This window comes from Cyprinus carpio, chromosome A10 (assembly GCF_018340385.1).
Source record: "Cyprinus carpio isolate SPL01 chromosome A10, ASM1834038v1, whole genome shotgun sequence".
NCBI lineage: Eukaryota > Metazoa > Chordata > Actinopteri > Cypriniformes > Cyprinidae > Cyprinus > Cyprinus carpio.
In genome coordinates, this window is record NC_056581.1 from 13,931,788 (window position 1) to 13,955,284 (window position 23,497).

A 23,497-nucleotide genomic window follows, 5' to 3' on the forward strand; every position below is an offset into this window, starting at 1 on the left:
GTACACTATACTGTCAAAAAGACATTTCTAACTGATGCTTCTAAAAATTATGATATTTGTGTATGCATCTGACTTGCAGGCATGCACAGTAGTGTTTTTCACTCATAGGACGTTGTTGTGTTTATTAATCTTGGTAAATCTTGTTGCATATTTTGGTATTTATCACATTTATTCGGTTATCAGCAAGAACAGTGAGCTATTACTAAACTATGTATGTTTTTCTGCATTGCATATCATAGCGTACCTGTGTAGATTCCTCCCTCTGTGGTTGTTTTTTAATGTTATGTTTCCAAATTACAAAATGAGGTTTTATTATTGCATTATATTGCATTTAAGGTGGTACAGAGTTAATGTCACTGTATGATGCCTTATTGAGTTCTGAATGAAAGTTTTATAAGATTTATTTGAGAGTGAAAGAGTTTTAGGCAGCCAAAGGGAATTTTCTTTCTATTTCATGCAGAAATATGTGAAGTAATTTTGAAGTGTGCGCTAGGTCTTTCCAAAGGTCTATTTCTGAATTCATTTCGCTGTAGCTTTCTTATCAGATCCTTTCATAATTCTGTGCAAGATTCATCCTTTCATATTCTGGCTTTTCAAAAACAGAATCATGGAAACAGTCTGATGGATTCAATTTCTGCCTTTCATACCTCTGATTTCAGGGGAGGGTTTGAAAATGTTCAACACTTGTTTTTTGGATTTCCGGTGATTAGCTTGATCAAGGGCTATTCAGAAGCTGATATAGTTGACATAATTAGTCTGGCGCTTTGTCAGTTTATGGCTTGTAAATGAGAGTCATTATGGCAGAATGCTCTCTAATATCGTCATGCTGTCTAAATATATGACAAACCATCCCTTCGCTGTCTCTCACAGAAAACTGAAAGATCAGAGTGTTTTGGGCTCTTTTCTAAGATAACTTTTTCTCTAATGATGGTTTATGTACTTACATGTGTTTCTAGTTTACACAGAAAAGAGAGAGGAACCAGAGGGTCAAAATCGTGGCTGATATTATTTCCAGTTCATTCATCAAATAGAAATGGGAGGTTAAAGGAATAGTTCACCCAAAAATGAAAATCTGTTTAGAATCAACTCACCCTCAGGCCATCAAAGATGTAGATGATTACTTGTGGATTACTGCACTCTAAAAAATGATTTCAGTGACACACCGGCAACAAGAATCAGCACTATTTTGGTTAAAAGGGATAACAGAGAACGGTTGAATACACTTCAATTAAAATGTTAATTTTAAATGTTACATTTTTTTTTTTGTTTCTAAAATTCTTGTTAAACTTAAACTTACTTATCTACATCTTAAATGGCCAGAGGGTGAGTAAATATTCAGTAAATTTTCATTTGTTGGTGAACTATTTTGTTGCTTGCACTGCATTGTGGCCTACAGCTTTGACACAAAAAGCAATATCAGTCTTGTCCAAGATTGTCTTTTCTTCTAAAGAAAGACAGCAGAATATAGAAGACAGACAGCATAATACGTTTGAAACCATTTATTGTAGCTTCTTATCTGTGTTATTATCATGTAAAGCCCTTAAAGTCTGCCACACACATTTCCTTTTGTGTCAAAATGGCATTTAAAACACTTTAACGCTGTGATGGTTCATGTATTGATTTCAAGTGTTTTCATATCAGCCTAAAGGGTGGCAACATCGACTTCCTGGGCATCAATACCCACTGATCCTATTGAAAGCACAAGGCTGAGCCTCTTTACATGCCAGGCACCTGCAGCCACACAACCATAAAATTGGTATATTTAAGAGGAAGATTAAAAGTTGATATTCTGACTCTTAAAGTGAAAAGTTCACTGGCCTCCTAATTTCATTATTTAGTATCCTGATGGTTTCCTCGGCCTCTTATTCAGAATGCATAGCAGGATACGTCTTAACATGTGCTGACACTAAATAAGGATTTATTTTTTGTTAAAATTGTTAAAATTGTGTTCTGATTTCACTCTCTTCATAAATGTTAGAAGTGCTGCATTTTAAATGCTTGTTTTTAATTTTCCTTTTTTATTTGAAGAAATTTGACAATGATCTCTATGAAGTTGTTTTGAAGAGTACTCTAATGGAATCTAACGAAAACAGAAAAGACAAGCTTTTTTAGCAATGAAAAGCAGCTTTGCACTTTGATCTGTTGGCATAGTTCCCATAAAATTGTGTGAGAGAGTGGTGGCCAGTCTGTGCTGTGCCTTCCATTGTCACCCCAATGTATGTTAATATATCCAATATTCTCATATCAAACATTTCATCAACCCTTGATTGACAGTTATAGCTGCAACAAAACTATGTTTTTTTGGATTCTAAATGTGTTTGAATCATGAGCAATATTAGAACTGTTTTTATTAAGGGGCAATTTTTTTTTAAATATATATATTTTTTATAAATAATAATTTTATATCGTACAGCCTTTTTTTAAAACCACATCATCTTTTTTTTCAAATATTTTTTATATTTTTGTATATATTATATTAATATATATATATATTTTTTTACATTTTTAATTTAATTAAATTTTATATTTTATTTTTAAGCTTTGGTTAATGTCTGACCATGAAAAGAGCAGTAAAACAAACGCACACCTTTCTGATGTGCAAGTGAAAGGAGGAAACTAAAAGAAAAATTATAACGGCACACTACAAACTTTGAATGATAAATCATGCTTAAGAGAGTGTCCAGTTATAATCTTTCTTCATTTAATGTCTCACCATGGTCATGAGTTAGATGATCGCAGGCATTGTTTCATAAGTTATACGAGACTTATGAGCATAATTTGTGATAAAGTGATTTGAACATTGAAGAAGACAATGTTTTTATTTAAATGCATTGCATTTAATTAATATTTGCTTTTATCATGAGCATGTTGTAATATTACTGAGTTTTTGTTAAAATTGTAAGTGGATATCTATGCTGTAATATTCTGTACATGAATTATCTGAGGTTTTTCGTTAATGCTGAGAGACGTTGTCTGGTTACACAACTGCTCTTCAAATAAAGTAACCGGGAATTGGTGTCTGCAGATCCCTTGAGCTCATTTGTCAAATAAGAGGCTCTGTGTTTTGGCAGGGTCAGAGCAGAGGATGCTGGTCCCTCAAAGGCTCCAGGCAAAAGGACGTTTCCTGGCGTCCTTCTGCTACTGCGTTTCAAATGCCACTGTATTTGAAACGGATGCTGCGATCGATGCCCAAAGCATCTGAATTCTGCATCAGCAGCTATTTGTTTAATAAATGCACTGTTGATATTCTTCAGTTTGAGACTTTGGCATTAGTCCTTTAGAGGCACAGATAACTGATTGTTGTTGTTGTTATCATTTTAAGTGCCTCAAACATGAATTATTTTCAGATCTGATGCCATGAAGCTCACAAATGCTTTAAAAAATCAAAGACTATCTTCTGAAGTGTTGTTCTAGCAGCCTGGGAATATGTAAACAGTATGTTGTTCATCAGTTGGGCTGATAAAAACCAACCCAATCTCGACTGCTGGAGATTGCTTAAGTTGGCCAATCAGGGCAGAGCTTACCGTTTTGAGAAAACTGAGACTTCCAGACCCTTTATTCTACTGATTAAGTGACTGACTATTCCTGGCCTCTTTAATTGGTTCAACACACCCTTTGGCTCTGAAAGTTCTGACACTAAATACAATAAAAGAGGAGGCCATCTGAGATGTTAAGAGATTGCATTAATTAGTCCAGTTAATGAGGAACTTGGCTAAAGCAGTGTGTGAATAGCTGCTGTTTGTGAGGTTGATAAGGTGTTGTGCGGTTTACATTTGAAGTGATTTGACAGGGTGATGAAGCCACAGTTGGACTTTAAAGCTCTTCTTTTGGTACGGGAGATGTTTCTCTGGATCTGCCATTCCAACAGAGCTGTCCCTCTCATCCGAAACAGAGATGAAAAACCTGTGTTTTAGAGGAGAACAGTGAGCTCAGTACAAACACATCCACACTGTGACCAAACCTTAAACACAGTAAATTCTAAGAAATATGGCCAGTGGTATGAATGACAATCCGACCGACAGTTTGGAGTTCACATAGCTCATTCATCTTGCATAACCACTCTAACACAAATGAGCTCAAATGGCTCAAGTGGCACCTGGTCTGCTCTATCAGAAGGTGAATTGGTTGTAAGGCTCATGCATCAGGACTCTTACCGAGGACTGCGGTCCTGGTACTGTTCAGACTGTTCTGGGTCTGACTGATTATACACACAAGAGAAGCTGATTAGAGACTGGAGCCAGAGTCAGTGCTGCCATTCACAGCTGGGGTTCTTCACACCACAATGCCAGGAAAAAGACAAAAAAAAACCCAGTGAGCCAGTCTACTATCGTCATAAGCAAAATAGTCTAATTTGGAACACTGTTCACATGAAGCACAGAGGAGACTTACAGCTGAGTTCTTTAGAGTTTTGGGTTAACATCTGCTTTGTTAATGAGGTGACAGTCTAGCATATTACTGGGTAAACAGTCATGTTTAATTAGAGCTTAAGTTATTAAGTGAATTTGTTATTTTACTAATCAATATTTCTCCATTTTGAATGTTTTTTTTTAAATCCTAAAAATAATTATACAAATTTAAAAAATAAATTGATTAAAAACTATTTAAAATACATTAAAAACAAATAAAAAAAAGAGAACAATACATAAATAAAGGTGCATCTTTATTTGTATAGTGCTTTATACAATACTGATTGTGTCAAAGCAGCTTTACAGTATCAAACTGGAAAATAGTTTGCCAATAATGCAAGAAGACAATAACAGAGTCATTTTTCCAGCTAAAGTCAGTTCTTTGATGATTCAGTGATGTCATCATCCAGTTCAGCTATCTTCCAATAGTGTCTGTGCACTAAAGAAAGTATCTTAAACTAAAGTAACTAAAACTAAAATTCTTAAAAAAAAAATTCTGTTAATTGAAATTTTGTTAACTGAAATATTTATAATTTATTTGAATATTTATTAAAATATTATAAATAATATTCAATTAAATGAAAATTAGAAATGTTGCCTTGGCAACAAACTAAAATATGATTTATTAGAAGCACTGAAATTATTAACTGGGGAAAAAAATGAAATAAAAAATAAATTGAACCTAATATTTTAAAAGAACAAAAAAGCACATAACAAAATTACTAAACACTAAAATTAATACCGAAAATATAAAAGCTAATAGCAAAAGCAAAATATTAATATTCAGTCCACTAGGTTGTGAAACATTTTAGTGCAAATAGCCTTCTTGTGCATTTGTTTTTCAGAGGAGATCCAGATCTCCTTCCTTGAATCTTACACAACAAGGCCAAAGCAACTTGCTTGCTTCTGCTCTTTATGGTACTCATGAACTGAACAAGTCTTTTTCATGCTTGAAAGCGTCTTTATTTCCATCTGACCTTGGAAGAAACAATGTGTTCTCGATTTTCCAAGTTCAAGGATTGTGAAATGTATTTTATGAACAGTGCATGCAGGTCAAGTCTAGACATTTTCAGCGATGTTTAGAGGTTTAGATGTTTGTGAAACAATCCTTGGTGTTAAGAAGTCAGTTTCATACAGCAAATGTCTTGCTGCTCTGTTTCCCAGCGTCAGTTTATTTTTCCAGGTCGAGCCGAGCAACATCTCTCACCCTGTTACATATTTATACACTTAAAAAAATCCTCTGTGTTGACCCAGACAGACAGCCTGGGAAAAACCTGTATATTCATTACTCATCATTCATTGCATAAATTGAAAATATCCAGTGGGACGTATCTAAAAGTTGTTTCCATGGTAATTTGGTGGAGAAGCGGCACCCAGCGGGAGCTTCCAAATAAACCGTGCAAAACTTGAGAAGTTAACAAGACACAAGGGGAATACATTCTACACAATTAGCATCACGCCTTTCTCTCTCTTCCTTTCTTTCTGTCAATCCATGACATGCTGTCTCAGGCGTTTCTCATAAAATTCCTTAGGATAAATAAACTAAATTGTTTGCATATACAGTATGTATATAAAAAAGTATATGGATTACTCATTTTAACTCATTTTAAAATATTTTACAACAGAAAACAATTCAGTTATTTTAAGTTGTAATAATATTTCAAAATATTTATGTTTTACTGCAACTTCCAATGCGGCCTTCATGAGCATTAAAGGAACTTCTTTTCAAAATATTCAAAATCTTAATTTTCCAAACCTTTGACCGGCAGTGTAATTAAGTATGAAATATAATTATGTACCTATGTAGGTTTGTATTTATATAAGGATATTCACTTCAGACATTTTCCTTCTTGATGTTATGCTCTGGGTTGATGGGAGACTGGTGAATATTGAGCAAAGGCTTCTGGGAGACTACTGAACTCAACACAGAGCATCTAATCAGGCTCCTTCTCTCTCTCTCTCTCTAAGTTTTTAGCAACCTTGACCTTTCTTGTGCAATAAAACCTGCCTGTCAATCACAGATGTCTATCATGACTTTCGTCTCAGAAGAAAGAAGCAGACAAAACAAGAGAGCAGAATATCAGGATTTTCTTCTCACATTGTATTTCAAAATGTAAATCCCAGCTGATTAGGAGTTCAGTATTACTGTGCACATGCATCTCACCTCACTCAAATACTTGCATATTAATTTACTCCAAGATATTAAAAAAAAAAAATGTAAGCAGAAATAAAAAGGCATATGCAAGCGCACAGATAAACCAGTGTCTGTTTACTTTACCTCTGTTTGTTAGCTTTATGTCTTGTGTTGTTTTCTCTTCACTTCCATGGCTTTATTTTTTTCTGACAAGCTGTCATTTCCTCACAGGCCTTTGTTCTTTCAAATAGCATGAATTACGCTTTCTGTCACTCTGATCAAGTGTGTTCTGAAGAGTTTGGTGCAGAATGAAAGTGTCTTAGTGAGGCTGTCTATGAGATTTGAGTATTTGCACATGCGTGTGTTTTAGAAAGATAAATAAAGATCTGTGTAGCTCTTCCCCCTTGTACAGGGAAAATCTAGAATTACCTAGAATTAATTTTACATTTTAGATTAAAGAAACAGAAGAACTGTCCTTTTTTTAAGATATAGGAATGCTGTTATTTATAATATTACAGGCTATTCAACGCTTTCCTGCAATTCTGTAAACCTGCAGTCTTCAAGCTATATGTATTATTGCAACAAAATTCGCACAATCTTGCGTTCCCAGTCTTCCGAATGGATTATGTCTTAATAACATATTTCAAATGGGTACAAAAATCTAACAAATGTTTGTTCTTTGGCTTAAATCACCCTAAAAACTAATGCAATCTAATATAATGTTTATAATATCTAATCTTTTCTATAGTGCAAAATGACAGTAGTAATTATCTAAATATGTTTTATTACCCACAATGCTTTTTTAAAATCTCACTGCACAGATTGCACTGTAAAGAAATGTGAGAAAGTGACACTTTTAAGCATAGGAAAGCAGAGAGAAAGAAAGGTAAATAGGGAGAGAGAGATACAAAAAGGGAGAGGTGAATAACAAATCAAACCCTTACTTAGAAAGCGCAGACGATTTCTAATCTTATAACAATGTTCCTCTGGATTTACAGCATGCTTCAGGAGACGGATGGCCAAATAAGATCATTATTATTCCTTGGGCATTTTCTCACCCTCCTTCTGTGCAAACTGTCATGGGATAACCTCCTGAAAAATTGGCCTCACTAAACCTACAGGAGTCTAGAGCTGTTTGAAAACACTAGAGCTTTTCATCTCGGTGCATTTCCCTTTGATATCGAACATGTAGCAATGCTGTATTAATCATAGAACTGGATTTGAACGGATAAGATGCTAAGTTTAAACTCAGCTTAGATGAAATCCAGAGACAGCAGGGACACCAGAACACAGAAAAGGGTTTTGTTGTTTGTTTGTTGTCTCTTTGATGAAATCAGTTGTTCTTCTTCAATAAGCCCCAGAAGTTTATTGTCTGTAGCTGTGTTTTACAATTCTCATGGTCCCTATGCAGTGTTCACTGCTCCCTACACACTGAGTATTGATATTTATAGAACTTCACTTGCCAGAATTTGTTCATTTGGAAAGCCCTGCAATGTTTTCAAACACTTAAGATGACACAATGAAGCAAAGATAAATATAATATTACCATTCTATCATATATATGTAAAAAAAATAATAAAAAAAAATCATTTCATATGTACAGTATGCGCATTCCCTTTGTATCTTAGTTAACTTTTTCTTTGACAGCTGTCATTCATCTTATGATGTAATGATTGTGCAGGCAGCAGTATCAGTAAGATGATGTTAATAACAAACTCACAAGGCAACAGCCTTTATTTTGAGATCCACAAAGCGGCTCCTTTTTTAACAGGTTTCATTAGGACAGAAATGTAGTGACCTTTCCTCCATGTGGGTGGAAAGCTGTCTAAACGTCCTCACTTTAATATATTCCACAAGCTGCCAACAATTAAATTATGCGCTTTCAGGTATAACAGCACTTTTTCCACATGCCTAAACCGTGTTTCAGAGAAGAGCTAATAACGTATGAGCTCAGTAAATGATACATGTTGTTCATTTACACCTACACAACTACGCTTTACTTTCTTTGGCACTGAGCGTGAGTCAACTTTTACTTTCTCTTCCTGCTGCCCATAAGTGGTTTATTATAAAATGTAAACTTATAAAAAAAAGAAGTGTGTATATATATATATATATATATATATATATATATATATATATATATATATATATGTATACACACACACACACACATTATACTGACTTTTTTAAAAGTGAAAAAATGTGAAAACAGTATATGCATCATTGAATGTTTTAAACAGTATTCTAATACACTGTAACATATCTCATTAAATTGCATGCTTAACAGAGCAAGTTATATTTATTTAATTACGCATGCAATTTAGGCCCTGTTTACACTAGAGTGTTTTTGTTTTAAAACTGCGTTTTAAAATGAAAATGATCCTCGTCTACACTTGCATTTTCAGAAACAATTTCCGTACACACTACAAAACGACAAAACTGAAAACGCATGTCACATGACCATTCATGCAGGTACAACAATGAGCGTGATGTTATTGTTTACACAGTTGTCAAGGATACCCAGAGCGAATATTGGCAGCCATGCTATCATTTTCAAAAGTCTCCGTTTTTGGTCCGGTTACACTGAAACGCAACCCTGGAGTTTTCATACTAAAACGGGGTCTGCAGTGTTTTTGAAAGTCTCCGTTTTCAAGGGTCGAAAACGGCAGAGTAGTGTAAACGACAGGTGTTAGCATAGCAAAAGTTAAGCATTTTAAAAACGAAAACGCACTAGTGTAAACGTAGCCTCAATAAGACATGACAGTGTAGCATCTCAGTAAATAAATAAATATATAAAATTTTGTGTAGAAATGTCTTAGCTTTTAGAAGTCTGATCAAAATGTGTTAAGAATCTTAAAAAGTGCAGTTGATATTACTTCCAATTGGAAATGAATGGTCAAGTTGAGTGCACTGCATTGTGGAACAGGGTATGGTTCATCCCTGTCCAAAATTGTACTTGTGATATTGATTTGGATTTGTCAGTTCAGTGGTTTGTTCTCATCTGTAAGGATCCATTTTGAAACTCAGGGTCACTGTGTCTATTCTGGGAGCAAGACAATCACAAACATTCTGTATATTTTTAAGGACCGAGAGCTTCATCCATCAGTGTCAGCTCTAATATTGCGGTTCGTACTGATGTCCGTTGGGCAGGTAGGACCTTTGTTTTGGCCGTTTATGTTTTTTGACATGTTGACTTGCAGCACTCTGCACTCTGACACCTGCCTGCCAAAGCGAATAAAAGCAATTTCAGACTATTTAAATACATCAGCGCTCTCTACGTCTCTCTGCGGGATTCTCACAGGCTATAAAAAAACATGCTGGATATGTGAAAGACTTGAGTAGCTTGACTTCAGGCTGCCTTACTCACATGTAAAGCAACCAACCGCACTTTTTTATTTGCTTTTACATGCCGTTTAAGGGAGGAGTTATCTGAAATATACTATAATGCATGTGTCTAAGGAAAGTTCAACATTATATGGGCTGTATTGTGCCCTTAAAGGTGGTATTTATTTGCAGAAGTGCACTGGGATTAGTCTATAAAAACACGGTTGAATTGCCTCTTTTAGAGATTAATGACTGTCTACAGCTTCAGGTTTAATCTGACTGAAAGGTCTGACATTGTGTGGCTTTGCGAAGCAGCTGTTTGTTGCCACTGGAATGATCTGATCACACTTCTATTACAGAAAGTGTCATCTTGATAAATGGGATTCACTCTGGAGTGACATGTGCTCTATGTGTTCTTAATAGGAGAGAGATTGTGAGGTCAGTGCTTGATTTACAGCTTTTTTAAGGCTTTAGATTGGTTTATTGTTTATTGGAAAGAGATTACGGGATGAAAGGCGGATGGGTTTGTGAGCAGTTTGTGAGCCTCTAAACATTGTGAGGAAAGAATTCAGTTTATGCACCCAGATTTATTGTGTGATTTATGGTCTTGGAGAAACTGTAGCATTTTAATTGCAGTCAGCAGCAGATGTGTTTGTAAACAAAAGACTGAGTTGCTTTAATGTCACAGAATATTTTCTTTTGAATATTTGCTAGCTTTTGACTTCTGGAAACCACACTAGCTAATCTATTAAAGCTAAGCTAATAAAATGTACAGTGTTTATTAAATATAGATTTACTTATTCAATAAAACTGATGAGAGTAAGTTTTTTTTTATGTAAAATTTTTAGGCCTATCCAATGCCTTTTTTATATTTATATATATATTTTACATAATGTGGCCACAATAAAAATATAATCTTTAATATAAAGTATTAGTGAAATAGTATTATTTATATGTTCTTTGCAAAACGTTTAGTCAAATTTTGCTATTTTATTATTACTTATTTACTATTACATTATTTATTAATATTTAGAATTTACTTAATTTTAATTTTGTTGTTTTTAATGTTTTTTTTTATTTAATTATTTTTTAAAACTTGTAAAAATTTATTTAGTTTTAGTCATTTTAACACAAACTTATTTAATTTCAGTTTTATTTCATTTATAAGCATATACAGTATATTTTTATACAGTTTTTTAAGATTTTCTTTTTTTGAGCTTTATTTCAATTAACAAATGTATTTATTTATTTATTTTATTTTTAATAGTTTTAGGTTGTTTTTGTTTCCGTTAATGTCAATGACATTAATGCTTTTTGCTGACAGATCTTGAAGTAAAAATGTCTACCAGCATAGGCTGACTAGTTTATGCTACTATGCTGAAATAAAGCTGGCTAAATCCAGTTTTAGCTGGTTTCCCAGCCTGGCCAAGCTACTTTTCAGCTAGTTGGACTCCCAAATGTGTATTTTCAATTCAGTTATTTATCAGTATTAACGGCACGCAAACAGAATATTTGTTTCTTTCCTTATTGCTGGTTTAATGGACCAATTATAGCAATTTGTGATGACTGGATAAAGATTAAAACAAGTATACAAAGCAATAAGACAAAGAAACACCCAGAGATTTGAATGCACCAAATGGAGGTTTCAGCTTTCTGACCTTTTAGTACCCAACAACATTTTCGCCCCAACAAAACAATTACAATCCACAACTGATTATCTTCATTCTGCCGTCCACCAGTGTTCACTGGCAACATACTACAGGCTGATCCTATAGTAAAGCAGAGCCATAGCTCCCGCTGAGAGTTTAACTGTGTGCCGTCTCCAAAAGTTCTCTCCAAATCTCTGATTCCTTTTTTCGTCTCTCATTTACAGTCTGTGTCAGTGATGTTCTTTTTATCTCTTACTGTCTTCACTGTGTCACCAAGCTACATCCTGTTAGAACACACTGTCATATAGTTCCCTAATTAGGGAGTAAAAACACACTCGAGAACTCATGCTGTTTGAACCTAGAAACAACAGCAGGTCTTAGAGGTATCTGCTCCTCTGGGGTTCACAGTCTTCTTAGAGCTTTATTTTGAAGCCATTCATCAGATATATAGGACGTACTATGAAGGCAAAATAAACCTTGATGCTTGTCTCTGGTTGTCACAAAACACTTTAAAAGGGGTAGTTAGGGTAAAAAATTTGTATCTGTCATCATTTACTTGCCTTCAGTGTTGTTCCAGATCTATATGGTTTTCTGTCTTCATGCAGAATATTGAAAGGAGGACTTTGAGATTTGAGAGTTAGAGTGGAAAATCAGAAAAATCATAAATTGGGAGCGACATGAGGGTGAAGAAATGATGACAGAAGTTTCATTTTAGGCGAACTCTCCTTTTAAGACTAATTTAGCAAAACTGCACAATTATAGGGACTTGTGTATTAGCATAAGAGAGTCTATACATCTGCAGCTGACTTTTCCTCAAGCCAGACAATATAAAAGTTGCAGTGGAGAGCTGCTGTAATCCAGGAATGATTATAAAGAGACAGATGATCTGACAGCAGTTCAGTACTGCGCTTCCCTCGCACGTCTCAATAATGGAAGCACTTCTCCAGATGTTGTTTTCAGCACAGCTATGTCACACGAACAGGAAAACAAAAGAATTTCCTTCACACCTCAGTGAAATGTTACAAATATCTAAATAAGAAAAGCAGAGAGATGCCAACATGTGCAGTAGTGGTGAAAATGTTCAATAGCTTTTTTGTAGTCACTGGCTCAAAAAGTATGACAAAAAAATAAAAAATAAAATAATAAAATATATATACACACACAAACACACACACACACACACACACACACACACACACAGTATATTACAACTAGACTTTCAAGCCAGTGATCAAGCATTTTCACTGTATGGAAAAGAACAGATTTGACATTTTGATAATAACTTTCATATTCCACAGGAAAAAAAGGTAATTTAAGTTTCGAAAAACACGGGTTAGGAAATGACAGAATTCTCAATTTAGACTCGATCTTTAGAAGGTACATTTATTTTTTCTTTCTTTTTTTTTTTAATAATCATACAACTTAATTATCAAAGATTAAAATAATTTTGTTTGAAATCTGAGGGAGCGCATGCAATCTGAATGGTATGACGCATTTAAAAGTCAAAGAACGATCAACAACAGTCTCTGACATTCTCATAATGACTGTTTTTGATCAAAATGGACTTTTATATATTTTTTATCAAACATGCTTTTAAGAATCTTTGTGTCTGAATGACATGCTCGAATGACTCATTTCCTGTCAGTGGCAAATGAGGCCTGTCTTTCAGATTACAGTTTGTTTCTGATCATAAACATTTGTTGAGACTTTCAGGCCTGAAGTGTAGGCTGTCATTTTACATTCTCTCTCTCTCTCTCTCTGAACCTTTCTGAGAGCTCTCTTGCCTAGTGAGGTGTGTTAATCTTGAGATGAAAGACGTGCTGTAATTGCCTCATGCTTTCTTGTCCCTGAAAGATGCTGCTGTTCTTTAGCACTGAAGATCACAACAATATTATTGAACCTTTTGTGTCACTCCTAAGCTACAAATAATTACTTTGCAGGGAAGCACTGCCTTAATACGTAAAAAAATGTAATGTTCAAATAGCATTACAAAACTTTTGTACAATGACTTTTGTATGTTGTATGACTTTTGTGTGTGTGTGTGTGTATATAATATATATATTATATATATATATATATATATATATATATATATATATATATAAAAATTGTACGATGGACCCCTGGGGATCTGTATAGCCCAGTTTAAAAATCACTGTCTTAGACAGGATTAGGTTTGTTTAGTATTAATTTTCAACCTGTTTGGACATTGCAGAGGATGGAACTGTACAAACTCGGAGAGGAGGAGAGTCAGAATCAGAGAAGGAGTTTGACCCTTTCACCAGCAAACAGGAGCCACCAACTGATGTCCAGCAGCTCACAACAGATGCGGTACCAATCCTGCCCAACCTAAGACTACTCAAACTCCACTCAGCTCTGCTAACCAAGAGCTTTGAGGGAGATCAGCAGCTTTTTAAAGAGGCAACGCACACCATGCCAACAGTCTCTACCTCTACATCTAACACTGAACATTCACTGGAGCCTGAGGAGGATGCAGCAGTCTTCACTGACCTTGCGACCACATTGACCATGACTGCGGCAACATCTGTGGAACAAAGAATGCCCAGCAAAAATAGTAGTAGAACATCAGAGAAGATGGTAGTCACCTCTCAACCCCTCACAAACCCAACCATTCCAATAAGCACTACCACAAGCACAGGTCAAAACACAACAACAAAGAAATCCTTTGACAAGCAAAGCACTTTGCCACCACTGACTCTGTCAACTTCACCTAAGAAAGAACCACGGAGGCCAGAGGGGAAAACCACACCAGGATATTCCTCTGAGACATCCCCAGGTACAGTACAAAGAGAACATTAAAACAGATTGAGATGGATATGGATAGAGATGGAAAGACATAGATAGATATTGATAATAGATATGGATGGTTATAGATGAATATGGATGGAAAATTAATATGGATTGATATGGATGCTAGAAATGAATAGATAGGGATGGATATATGAGGACATTGATAGATATAGATGGATATGAATAAATAGATAGATATGGATGGATATTGATGGTAGATATAGATAAATATGGCAAGATATGGATGCTAGATCTGGAGGATATAGATGGATATGGATGGATAGATAGATATGGATAGATATATAGATGGATATGGATAGATACGGATGATATAAATGGGTATGGATAGATATGATATAGATGGATATGGGTAGATATGGATGGATATAAATGGATATGGATAGATGGATAAGTATAGATATGGATGGATAGACATGTATAACAATTATAGACATATGCAGTTGTATATGAATGTGGATTTATGGATATGAATAGATATGAATGGCTAGATACAGAGGACATAGATGGATTTGGACAGGTAGATAAATATGGATATAGATATGAATGGACATATGAGGACATGGAAGGATATAGATGCATATGGATAGAGAGATATAGATATGGATAGATACAGATGGATATAGATGATTGATAGATAGACATGATATAAATGGATATGGATAGAAACAGATGGATATAGATAGGTATGGATATGGATAGATAGATAGATATGGAAATTGATAGGTATGGATAGATATGAATGGACAGATGTATAATTAATTATAGATATGGATGTAGATATATATGAATATGGATAGATGGATATGAATGGATATGGATGGATGTACATAGCTAGATACAGAGGATATAGATGGATTTAGATAAATATGGATATAGATGGATATGGACAGCTACAGATGTATATGGCTAGAAATGGATGAAAGATATAGATGGATATGGATGTTGTTGATCTTTATGACAATGCACAGGACTCAGAGCTAATGGAGGATTATTGCACAGCCAACCAAACATAAGACGGCTGTAAAAGGGGTGACTTCAGAATGGTGCCCTTTTCTCTCTCTCTGTCTTTCTTTTTCCAGCTCACTGCGATATGAACTTCACAGACGCCGAGGGTTATATAGAGCTCCCCCCGGATGTCTCATTTGATTCCCACATTCATTGCACCTGCCTGGTTACTGTATATCTGGGCTATGGTGTTGAGATTCAGGTCAGTACTTTTTCATCTAACGCTTTTATCATATGCAGATTAGAAGAAGCATCTCTCTGGCACATCTTTGTCTCTCAAGGGCAACAGAGTGTCATTTCCATCTTCTCTACACTTAACATTGAAATTTAATTTCAAATGTATATAGAAATTAAAAAAGTCTCAATCTGTCCCTACAGGCTCAGTATGACAAGATATTCTCTAAATAGAGAGAGATAGCAAGTATGGACTGACAAGCCTGACAACTGCATACAGCCCACTGCAATTGTAAAATTGCTATAGATAGAGGAACAATGCTTGAATTTGTGCCAATAATGTAAGAAATACAATACAATTGAGAATTTAAAAAAAATGAAGAAACAGCATAGTTAAATTATTCAGTTACAGAAAAAATATCAGTGATATCAGTGACCGCTTCAAATCGCAAAATGATATCTTTGATAAACTAGTTTGATTATGAACTACACAGGAAAACTAGGCACTTTTCTAAATAGTTCTAAGAAGAAATCATTAGCTGCAAAAAGTATTTACAAGATGTCTTACTTTATAACTCAAGCCAAGACAGAACAAACCATTCATTTTGAGCAGACACTGTCTATTCTGCATTACATGCAATCAGGTGGAACTTGTTATTGTTCCTGTCAGCCGTCAACTCGATATGGTTCGATCGAATTCACTGCAATTTCTCAGACCTCTAATTTTGGATTGATCAGAAGAGAGAGAAGTGCCTTTAAAAACTGATTGTGAGGAGACAGAACATTGCACAGAAAGGTTTGCTGACAGATGCTGCCAATTCTCTCTCAGGCATTTATAAAGGCCTCCAGTCTGAAGTTGTGAAAGTTTCCGTATGAAGTTCCAGGAGGACCGTCATGTTCACGTATCAGTGTGTTTGACTGCAGCACAGCTGCCATGTCAAATGAAACAAAATTCCCTCTAAAAAGCCCTACAGTAGATATGTTGAAGGAGAGTGGCTCTGTTCTGTGCTGAATTATACATGTGACACTGACTTGATTTTCTGAACATTTTAGATGTGATGGCTTCATCAGGATTTTGACTACAAGTTGATCTCTGTGCTTTGGTGAATTCGGTTTTCTGAGTAATGGTACTTGCTTGCAATAACTTGCACCAACAGCTGACATTTCTCATTTATGTCTGAAGTCAAAACGTTTTCATTTGTAATGCATATTGATCTTATTAGGTTGAGGCCAATTATGAAAATGCTGAAGAGTTTTTATGTTTGAGGATATTATAGTGAGTATAAAAGTTTAACGTACTGAATTGATCATAAATGTATCCTACAAACTTAGAACGTTGTGACCGTCTGTTTGCTTTTTTTACATCTTGCAAAAACAAGACTTCTTAAAAATAACTGCACTTTCCTGGTATCTGTAATTATCCAAGTGACCAATTTAAAGTGATTTTGAAATGTACTTGCTCTGGAAGGGGATGCTAAAGGCACACCAGCTGCATATTTGTTTGTAAATGGATGTTTTTCTTTGCAGATTCCTCAGAGTTCTAGAGTTGTGTTTTCAATAGTGACTATTTAGAAGTTAAAAAGTCTATAACTACAGGTATTCACGTGTTATACTGTGATAGGTGGGTGGTGTAGCCTAGTGGTTAAAGATCTGGACAGCTAACAGTGTTGGATTCCAACCTCAGAAGAAGTGAAATGTAAAACCATTATGCCCATATCTGGCAAAAAAAGAGATGCAATTCCATTGTCAAATGATGAAATAATTTCAGAAAGAAATAAATGTAAAAATTCTTGCAGAGGTTATGGAAAAAAATACATTTCACAGACTTTTTAGATATGTCACTATTAATTCAATCCAGTAATTGGCCTTAACCATACATAACAATACTAAAAACATTCTTCATTTCTTTTTCTAAAGTACTGCTCACAGAATATGAAGTCATGGCCTAATGGTTAGAGAGTTTGACTCCTAACCCTAAGGTTGTAGGTTCGAGTCTCGGGCTGGCAATACCACGACTGAGGTGCCCTTGAGCAAGGCACCGAACCCCCAACTGCTCCCCGGGCACCGCAGCATATATGGCTGCCCACTGCTCCGGGTGTGTGTGTGCACTTTTGATGGGTTAAATGCAGAGCACGAATTCTGAGTATGGATTTTCATGTCCATATTAAGAGCCTGTGTTTTCTGATACTGCTATGAGTTAAGTGACAAGTCTAGCTCAGTTTGTGCTCCTTTTGCTGATTAGCCATCAACCATTATCTTTTAAGAGACCATGGTTGTGGTGATTCACTTCCATTTGCAGTGATTTGTGGAACAGATGCTGAAGTACATGAGTCAGCTTCCCTAAAAATTATCCCTCCTTAATATATATTCTTTCATAGAAGGTCTATTAGTTGTGAGAAGCTCTTGATCTAATCAATGCTTGTGTGCTGATGAATGGGTGGACAGTGTTTAGTAGTGAAACTGGAGTTTCAGTTATTATAATTAGAGGTACCTTGTATTCACAGTGCCATCTCTCCAGGGTCCAGTGCTCTGTCAGCTAGACCTTCATTAACTTTCCACAAACTGGTCTGTTGGAGTCCTCAAAGGTCCTGTGAAAGGCCAAAAATCATTAAGATTCCCAACACTGTTTCATTTTAATTGCTTGTTGACCTGCTGACCTTGACAGCGCTCATATTATTCCATACGCATTGTCCTGCTAACCCTACCCAGCTCAGGGGTCAGGAAGCATCAACCAAACATCTGATGACACACTTTTAAACCTATTATGGAAATTAAGGCCTTTGTGCTTGTTCAGTTGGCATTTGAGTTTAAAAAGCTCAAATTATAGCAGAGCAAATGAGCTTATATTCTCAGAAAGGAGTCGCTTGGATCTGAGGAGAGTTTCAGGGTTTTGCCACCACATCTGAAATGAGTTTTTCAGTCAAGGTCTCAGTTGGAGAGATTGCTGTCAGCTGATATTAACTTCACCTTGTATGTGTCATAAAAAGCAGGGAGATGTAAAGCAAAAGAGTGTCAGGGATGGATATTCCTCTCAGTGTGAGACTGACAAATCACAAGGGAAAGAGAAAAGCAAAAGCATTGGAAATATGAAGCTAAACTTATCATGCATGTATTCAAATCTATGCAGTTTTTTCTACAGGTCATCAGCTCCTTCACCCTCTTTCAAATTATTATTTAATATGGCTTCATTTACAAGTAAAGAAGGTCTGTGTAAACTGTAGCTGGCATAAAAGGAAATTATGGAATAAATTCGTATATCTCTTTAAATTGACTTTTATACTGTTTTGTTTTCAACGCAGTAACGGCAGAAAGAATTACAGTTTGTCACTAGTATCAAAATTACCTTCGGTTCGTCCTCATTAGAAATTTCTTGAATTGCGGTTCCATGAGATTCTCAAACGTGCATTCTTTTGCGAATGCAAACTACTACTAATTACCGCAGCAACGCCGGCCCGCTACTAAACTTACAGCCCAAAACATACCGCAAGAGAAGTGTGGTTTGATTCCAGAACGAATGACTCTTTTGAGCCGGTTTCTTTTGAATCAATACATCGCGCCATAAACAATACAGGAGCCAGTTTAGTCCGGTTCCCTAAAGAATGAATCTCTTATGTTGAGCCGATTCTTTTTAGTGAACCAGAAACAATCAGCGCGACCAGTGTAGTAGGATAAATATTGTAAATACTGACCAGTGTGAATGAATGAATGAATGAAACATATTTATTTAATTTTTTTTTTTTATTCTGAACTTAAAGTTCTGTGAAAATTACTGGAAGTTATTTAAATAACCTTTTGGAATAAGTTAATTTAATTCTGATGTTTTATTTCTGTTCTGTTGATAGCATTTCCATTTTCCAGATATTTAATTCTCCAATGTATGTTTGGTAGAAATTCTCATTGAGCACTAAGTGAATTAATATCTGTAATGCAACAAGAAAACTGTGTAGCAGTTACCTGTGCTGCTCTCACAGCGGTAAAAACATATCAGTGTGTATCACTTTCAGCTCTGATACAACTGAACACTTCACACAACGCTGGTCACTATGCTTATCTCAGAGGCACATGCACCAAAACCGATCAAAGGAACCTCCACACACAATTTCATATTCTGGACCCACTGAAGTGCACCCAAAACACACTTTCAGTTGAGCTGATTCTAATAGATATTTACACAGATGCAATCATGTAGGCCTAAGTCTGGAATATCACAGCCTATGTTTTGATCTGATTCTGCCCTTGTGCTGTAGGTGCTGAACGCAAGTTTGGATGACGGGATGGAGGCGGTTCTGGAGGATCTAGGTGGACCTGTGGCCTCAATACTTGCCAACAACTCAGTGTTATCCAGGGGACTGGTTCTGAGGAGTTCTAGCAACCAGATCTCAGTTCAGTTCAGCAGTGAATGGCCCGCTCAGCCTGGCTTATTACTTCTGCGGTATAGAGGTACCATCTCACTGTTCTGTGCTATGTTTTTAATGATTTGCCTATATAATAAGAGGAAAAAAAAATCAATTTGCTATATGATTCTTATGAGTCTGGCCTACAGAATTATAAACAAATATTAGTACTGATTGGTTTCTAGAATAATGTCATGGAAATAAGCCTCATGAATAAAACATCATCTCTCATGCTAGAGTCCTTGAGGGGTTTGATACTGATGGTACTCCTCAGTGTAAACATGTTGAGGTTGTTTTCCAGAGGAGGCCGACAGCATTTGTCTGTTTGTATGCATGTGTGTGTGTGTGTGTGTATGTGTGTACATGGGCAAAGAAATCAAACTAGACATTTATTTTCAGGCAGACAGCTCATTCAGAGAGAATTGTTACATGGGCAGCACTCAGAGACATCACTGTCAGCAAGACATATAAACATAAAAGAAAAAACAGATCTTACATACTTTTGAACTGTATATGTAGCTAATCAGAATCCCTAATGTGTGTGTGTGTGTGTGTGTGTGTGTGTGTGTGTGTGTGTGTGTGTGTGTGTGTGTGTGTGTGTGTGTGTGTGTGTGTGTGTGTGTTGCTACATATAACGTTGTACACTTTTTTTCTTTCTTGTGCTTACCAAGGCTGCATTTATTTGACCAAAAATACAGTAAAAATACAAAAATACACATAAAAATGTGAAATATCGTTATAATTTAAAATAACTGCTTTCTATTTTAATATATTTTAAAATGGAATTTATTCCTGTGATGGATTTTTTATTAATTACTCCAGTCTTCAGTGTCACATGATCCTTCAGAAATCATTCTAATATGCTGATTTGGTGCTCAAGAACATTACAACATTATTTGGTGCTCATGTAACATTATAAATGTCTTTCCTGGCACTTTTGATCAGTGTAATGTGTCCTTGTTGAAAAAAGTATTAATTTTTTTAAAAAAAATAAAACTATATATAGACTATATATGAGATCAAATCATTTTAAACATTTTGATGCTCACATGAACTCATCCTTCGAAATCCCAGCATCCTCTGGGTTTAGCAGACAACAGAGATGAAGTTGCTGGCCAAAAGCCTTTTGAGTTTAAACGCAATTGAAGCACATGTGAATGGCACTCCTGCTGCTAAATAGAGATCAATAGCATTTGTCCCAGAGAGAGATTAAATAAGAGAGAACTATGATGCATCACTGTGCTCTATTGATATTTATGCGCTGGGGTTAAATGCTCCGTTCAAACAGTCAAGGGCTCAATAAATGCTATTAAGGCAGAGGGATGCAGCTCAGAGGCCATGAAGAGCTCTGATACACTCGCAAAAGCAGTAAAATTAATGAACCATTCAGTATATGATGACCTCGCCATGATATGATGCTCTTCTGCTAGTATTTTACTCATAACATCTAGATGAATGAACCAATTAATGGTCACCCCAGAATGCAGATATTCAAAGCAAAAACCTGCAAAAAGGAAAAGAAAATGTATTTACTGATCAAACCAGTTTTGCTTGCTGTTGAAATAGTGCTGGAATATTTCAAACAAATTATTGACTTTTTTCAGTACAGACACCCCTCTTTTATGCAAATTATAATAGTTATTACTGATGTTCAGATATTATTTCATAAATTCAATTTACTAAATAATCTTGACTTACTGCTTCACTTCCACTTTAAGACTCAATTTTCTTCCACTTAGTATATTTTTTTCAAGCAAAAATAATATGTTTTTGATTATATACTTCTGCACTTAGTGAGTGGCTCTTTTTCTGCAGATAGACAGATTGGATAAGTGTTACATAAAACCCGGCATCTGTCAGCCTTAACCCCCAAGCAGCGAATCTGCCCTGCTGTGCTTGAACTTAGTCATTGTTAGTTAAAACTAAACAACTGGGCATTATGGAACATTAATCGCCATGGAAACAGAGACAGCATGGCCAGTTATTCACAGCTGGTGAGACTGGCTTCCGCACATTTAACCTGCACCTGATCGGTTTAGTGACAGATCAAGGAAGTCTGGGTCAGATTTAAGCATCTGCTTTCGGTCTGTTTGCTCTGGTCTGTGTTCCTATGGCTCAACTGCACTAGTAGCAGCACTAAGATCAAAGGTTCAGTTTCCAGGGAGCGCAAATAGTGATAAAATGTGCCTTAAATGCACTGTAAGGTGCTTCAGATAAAAATGCCATTAAATGTAATTGCTGAATTAGAGGCATGTTTTCAATGTCTGCCTGTTTTTAACAAACAAATTCTGCCACCTTCAACTACACTTCAACAACAAAAATCTTATTTAGTACATTTAATACTTAAATCGATTCACTTACTTGAGAAGGGAGATGACATAGGATATTAAGTCTTGTTTTCTGAAAAATGAAAAACAAAAAATAAAAAAAAATAAAAAATCAACTTAATTCAACTGGCAAACAATACTTTTTTCTTGTTTTAAGAATAAACATACTTTTTTATTAGATTTTAGATCTAATAGCCCTAATAGTCATTTTACTTCATAGGGAAAATGTATCTTGATTTTAAACACTATTTGTAATGGAAAACAAGCCAACAAAAATTAAGCATATAATTTTTTTCAGTTAAGAAGTTTAATTACTGCCTTAAAGCTTACTGTAAATGTCTTATTTCTATGCCACAAGCATCACCCAACATAATTAAAAAAATTATAGTCATTTTCAAAGATTTATAGTCATTTCTGTTTCTCTCTCTTTCTCTCTTCAGCCTTTGCTCTGAGTTGTGCATCCCTGCTGGCCCCTGAAAATGGTGAAGTATCAGTCACTGGTCTTCAGGTGCAGGGCGTGGCCTATTTCTCCTGTCTGACTGGCTATCAGCTCCAGGGCCCCTCCTCTCTCACTTGCCGAAATGCCACCACACCATATTGGAGTGGCAGAGAGCCCAAGTGTCAAGGTATGAACGGACAAGCTAATACTACGCCTGTATGTGCTGCCTCAAAATTGCTACACATCAAAAATTATGACTTGTACTTTGGTTTCATTTAAATGTTATTCCTTTTCATTAGTCTCATTAGTTTTCGGCAGTCTGTTGGAAATCTGTGTCATGCATAATGAAAATGAATGAAACTGAATACAGCAAATTCGCAGCAGTATCTCTCTTTTTGTCTTTCATGCCTAGTTGCTTGTGGGGGGATGATGAGAAATGCCACTCAGGGTCGTATCATCTCTCCGGGGTTTCCAGGAAATTACAGCAGCAATCTGACATGTCACTGGGTACTGGAGGCCCCTGAGGGCCACCGGCTCCATGTTCACTTTGAGAAAGTGGCACTGGCTGAGGATGATGACAGGCATGTGCTTTGTGTTTTTTTTTCTTTAAGTATTTTTTTACTTAATATTCTCCCAAAAATTCCTCAAAATCCATAAAATTTAAACCTTTTTTTAGTGAGCTAACAGTTGAAACCAGATGCATTAAATTGATCAAAAGTGACAGTAAAACCTTTATTACCAAAATATCTGTTTAAAAAAATACTGTTGAATTGTATATTTGAGCAAGAAAAATAAAATATTTCTCATGGTTTC

The 23,497-nt window shown here is 35.6% G+C and overlaps 1 protein-coding gene and 1 long non-coding RNA gene across 3 annotated transcripts in view; one reads left to right on the plus strand and one right to left on the minus strand.

Annotated features, from left to right (window-relative positions):
- Positions 1 to 19,023, minus strand: part of LOC122146466 — a 44,154-nt gene extending 25,131 nt beyond the window's left edge. Inside the window, exons 1-3 of the long non-coding RNA XR_006161008.1 lie at positions 18,868 to 19,023; positions 18,016 to 18,112; positions 3,772 to 3,903 (exon numbers count right to left, since the gene is read on the minus strand). This is a non-coding gene — a long non-coding RNA (uncharacterized LOC122146466). The remainder of the gene's footprint in view (positions 1 to 3,771; positions 3,904 to 18,015; positions 18,113 to 18,867) is intronic.
- LOC109085615 (seizure protein 6-like) overlaps positions 1 to 23,497 on the plus strand; it is a 35,392-nt gene that overhangs the window by 1,919 nt on the left and 9,976 nt on the right. For both annotated transcript variants that reach the window (XM_042765310.1, XM_042765311.1), the window contains exons 2-6: positions 13,729 to 14,310; positions 15,425 to 15,552; positions 19,772 to 19,964; positions 22,686 to 22,871; positions 23,097 to 23,265. In XM_042765310.1, the coding sequence (XP_042621244.1) occupies positions 13,729 to 14,310; positions 15,425 to 15,552; positions 19,772 to 19,964; positions 22,686 to 22,871; positions 23,097 to 23,265 (1,258 nt within the window). The remainder of the gene's footprint in view (positions 1 to 13,728; positions 14,311 to 15,424; positions 15,553 to 19,771; positions 19,965 to 22,685; positions 22,872 to 23,096; positions 23,266 to 23,497) is intronic.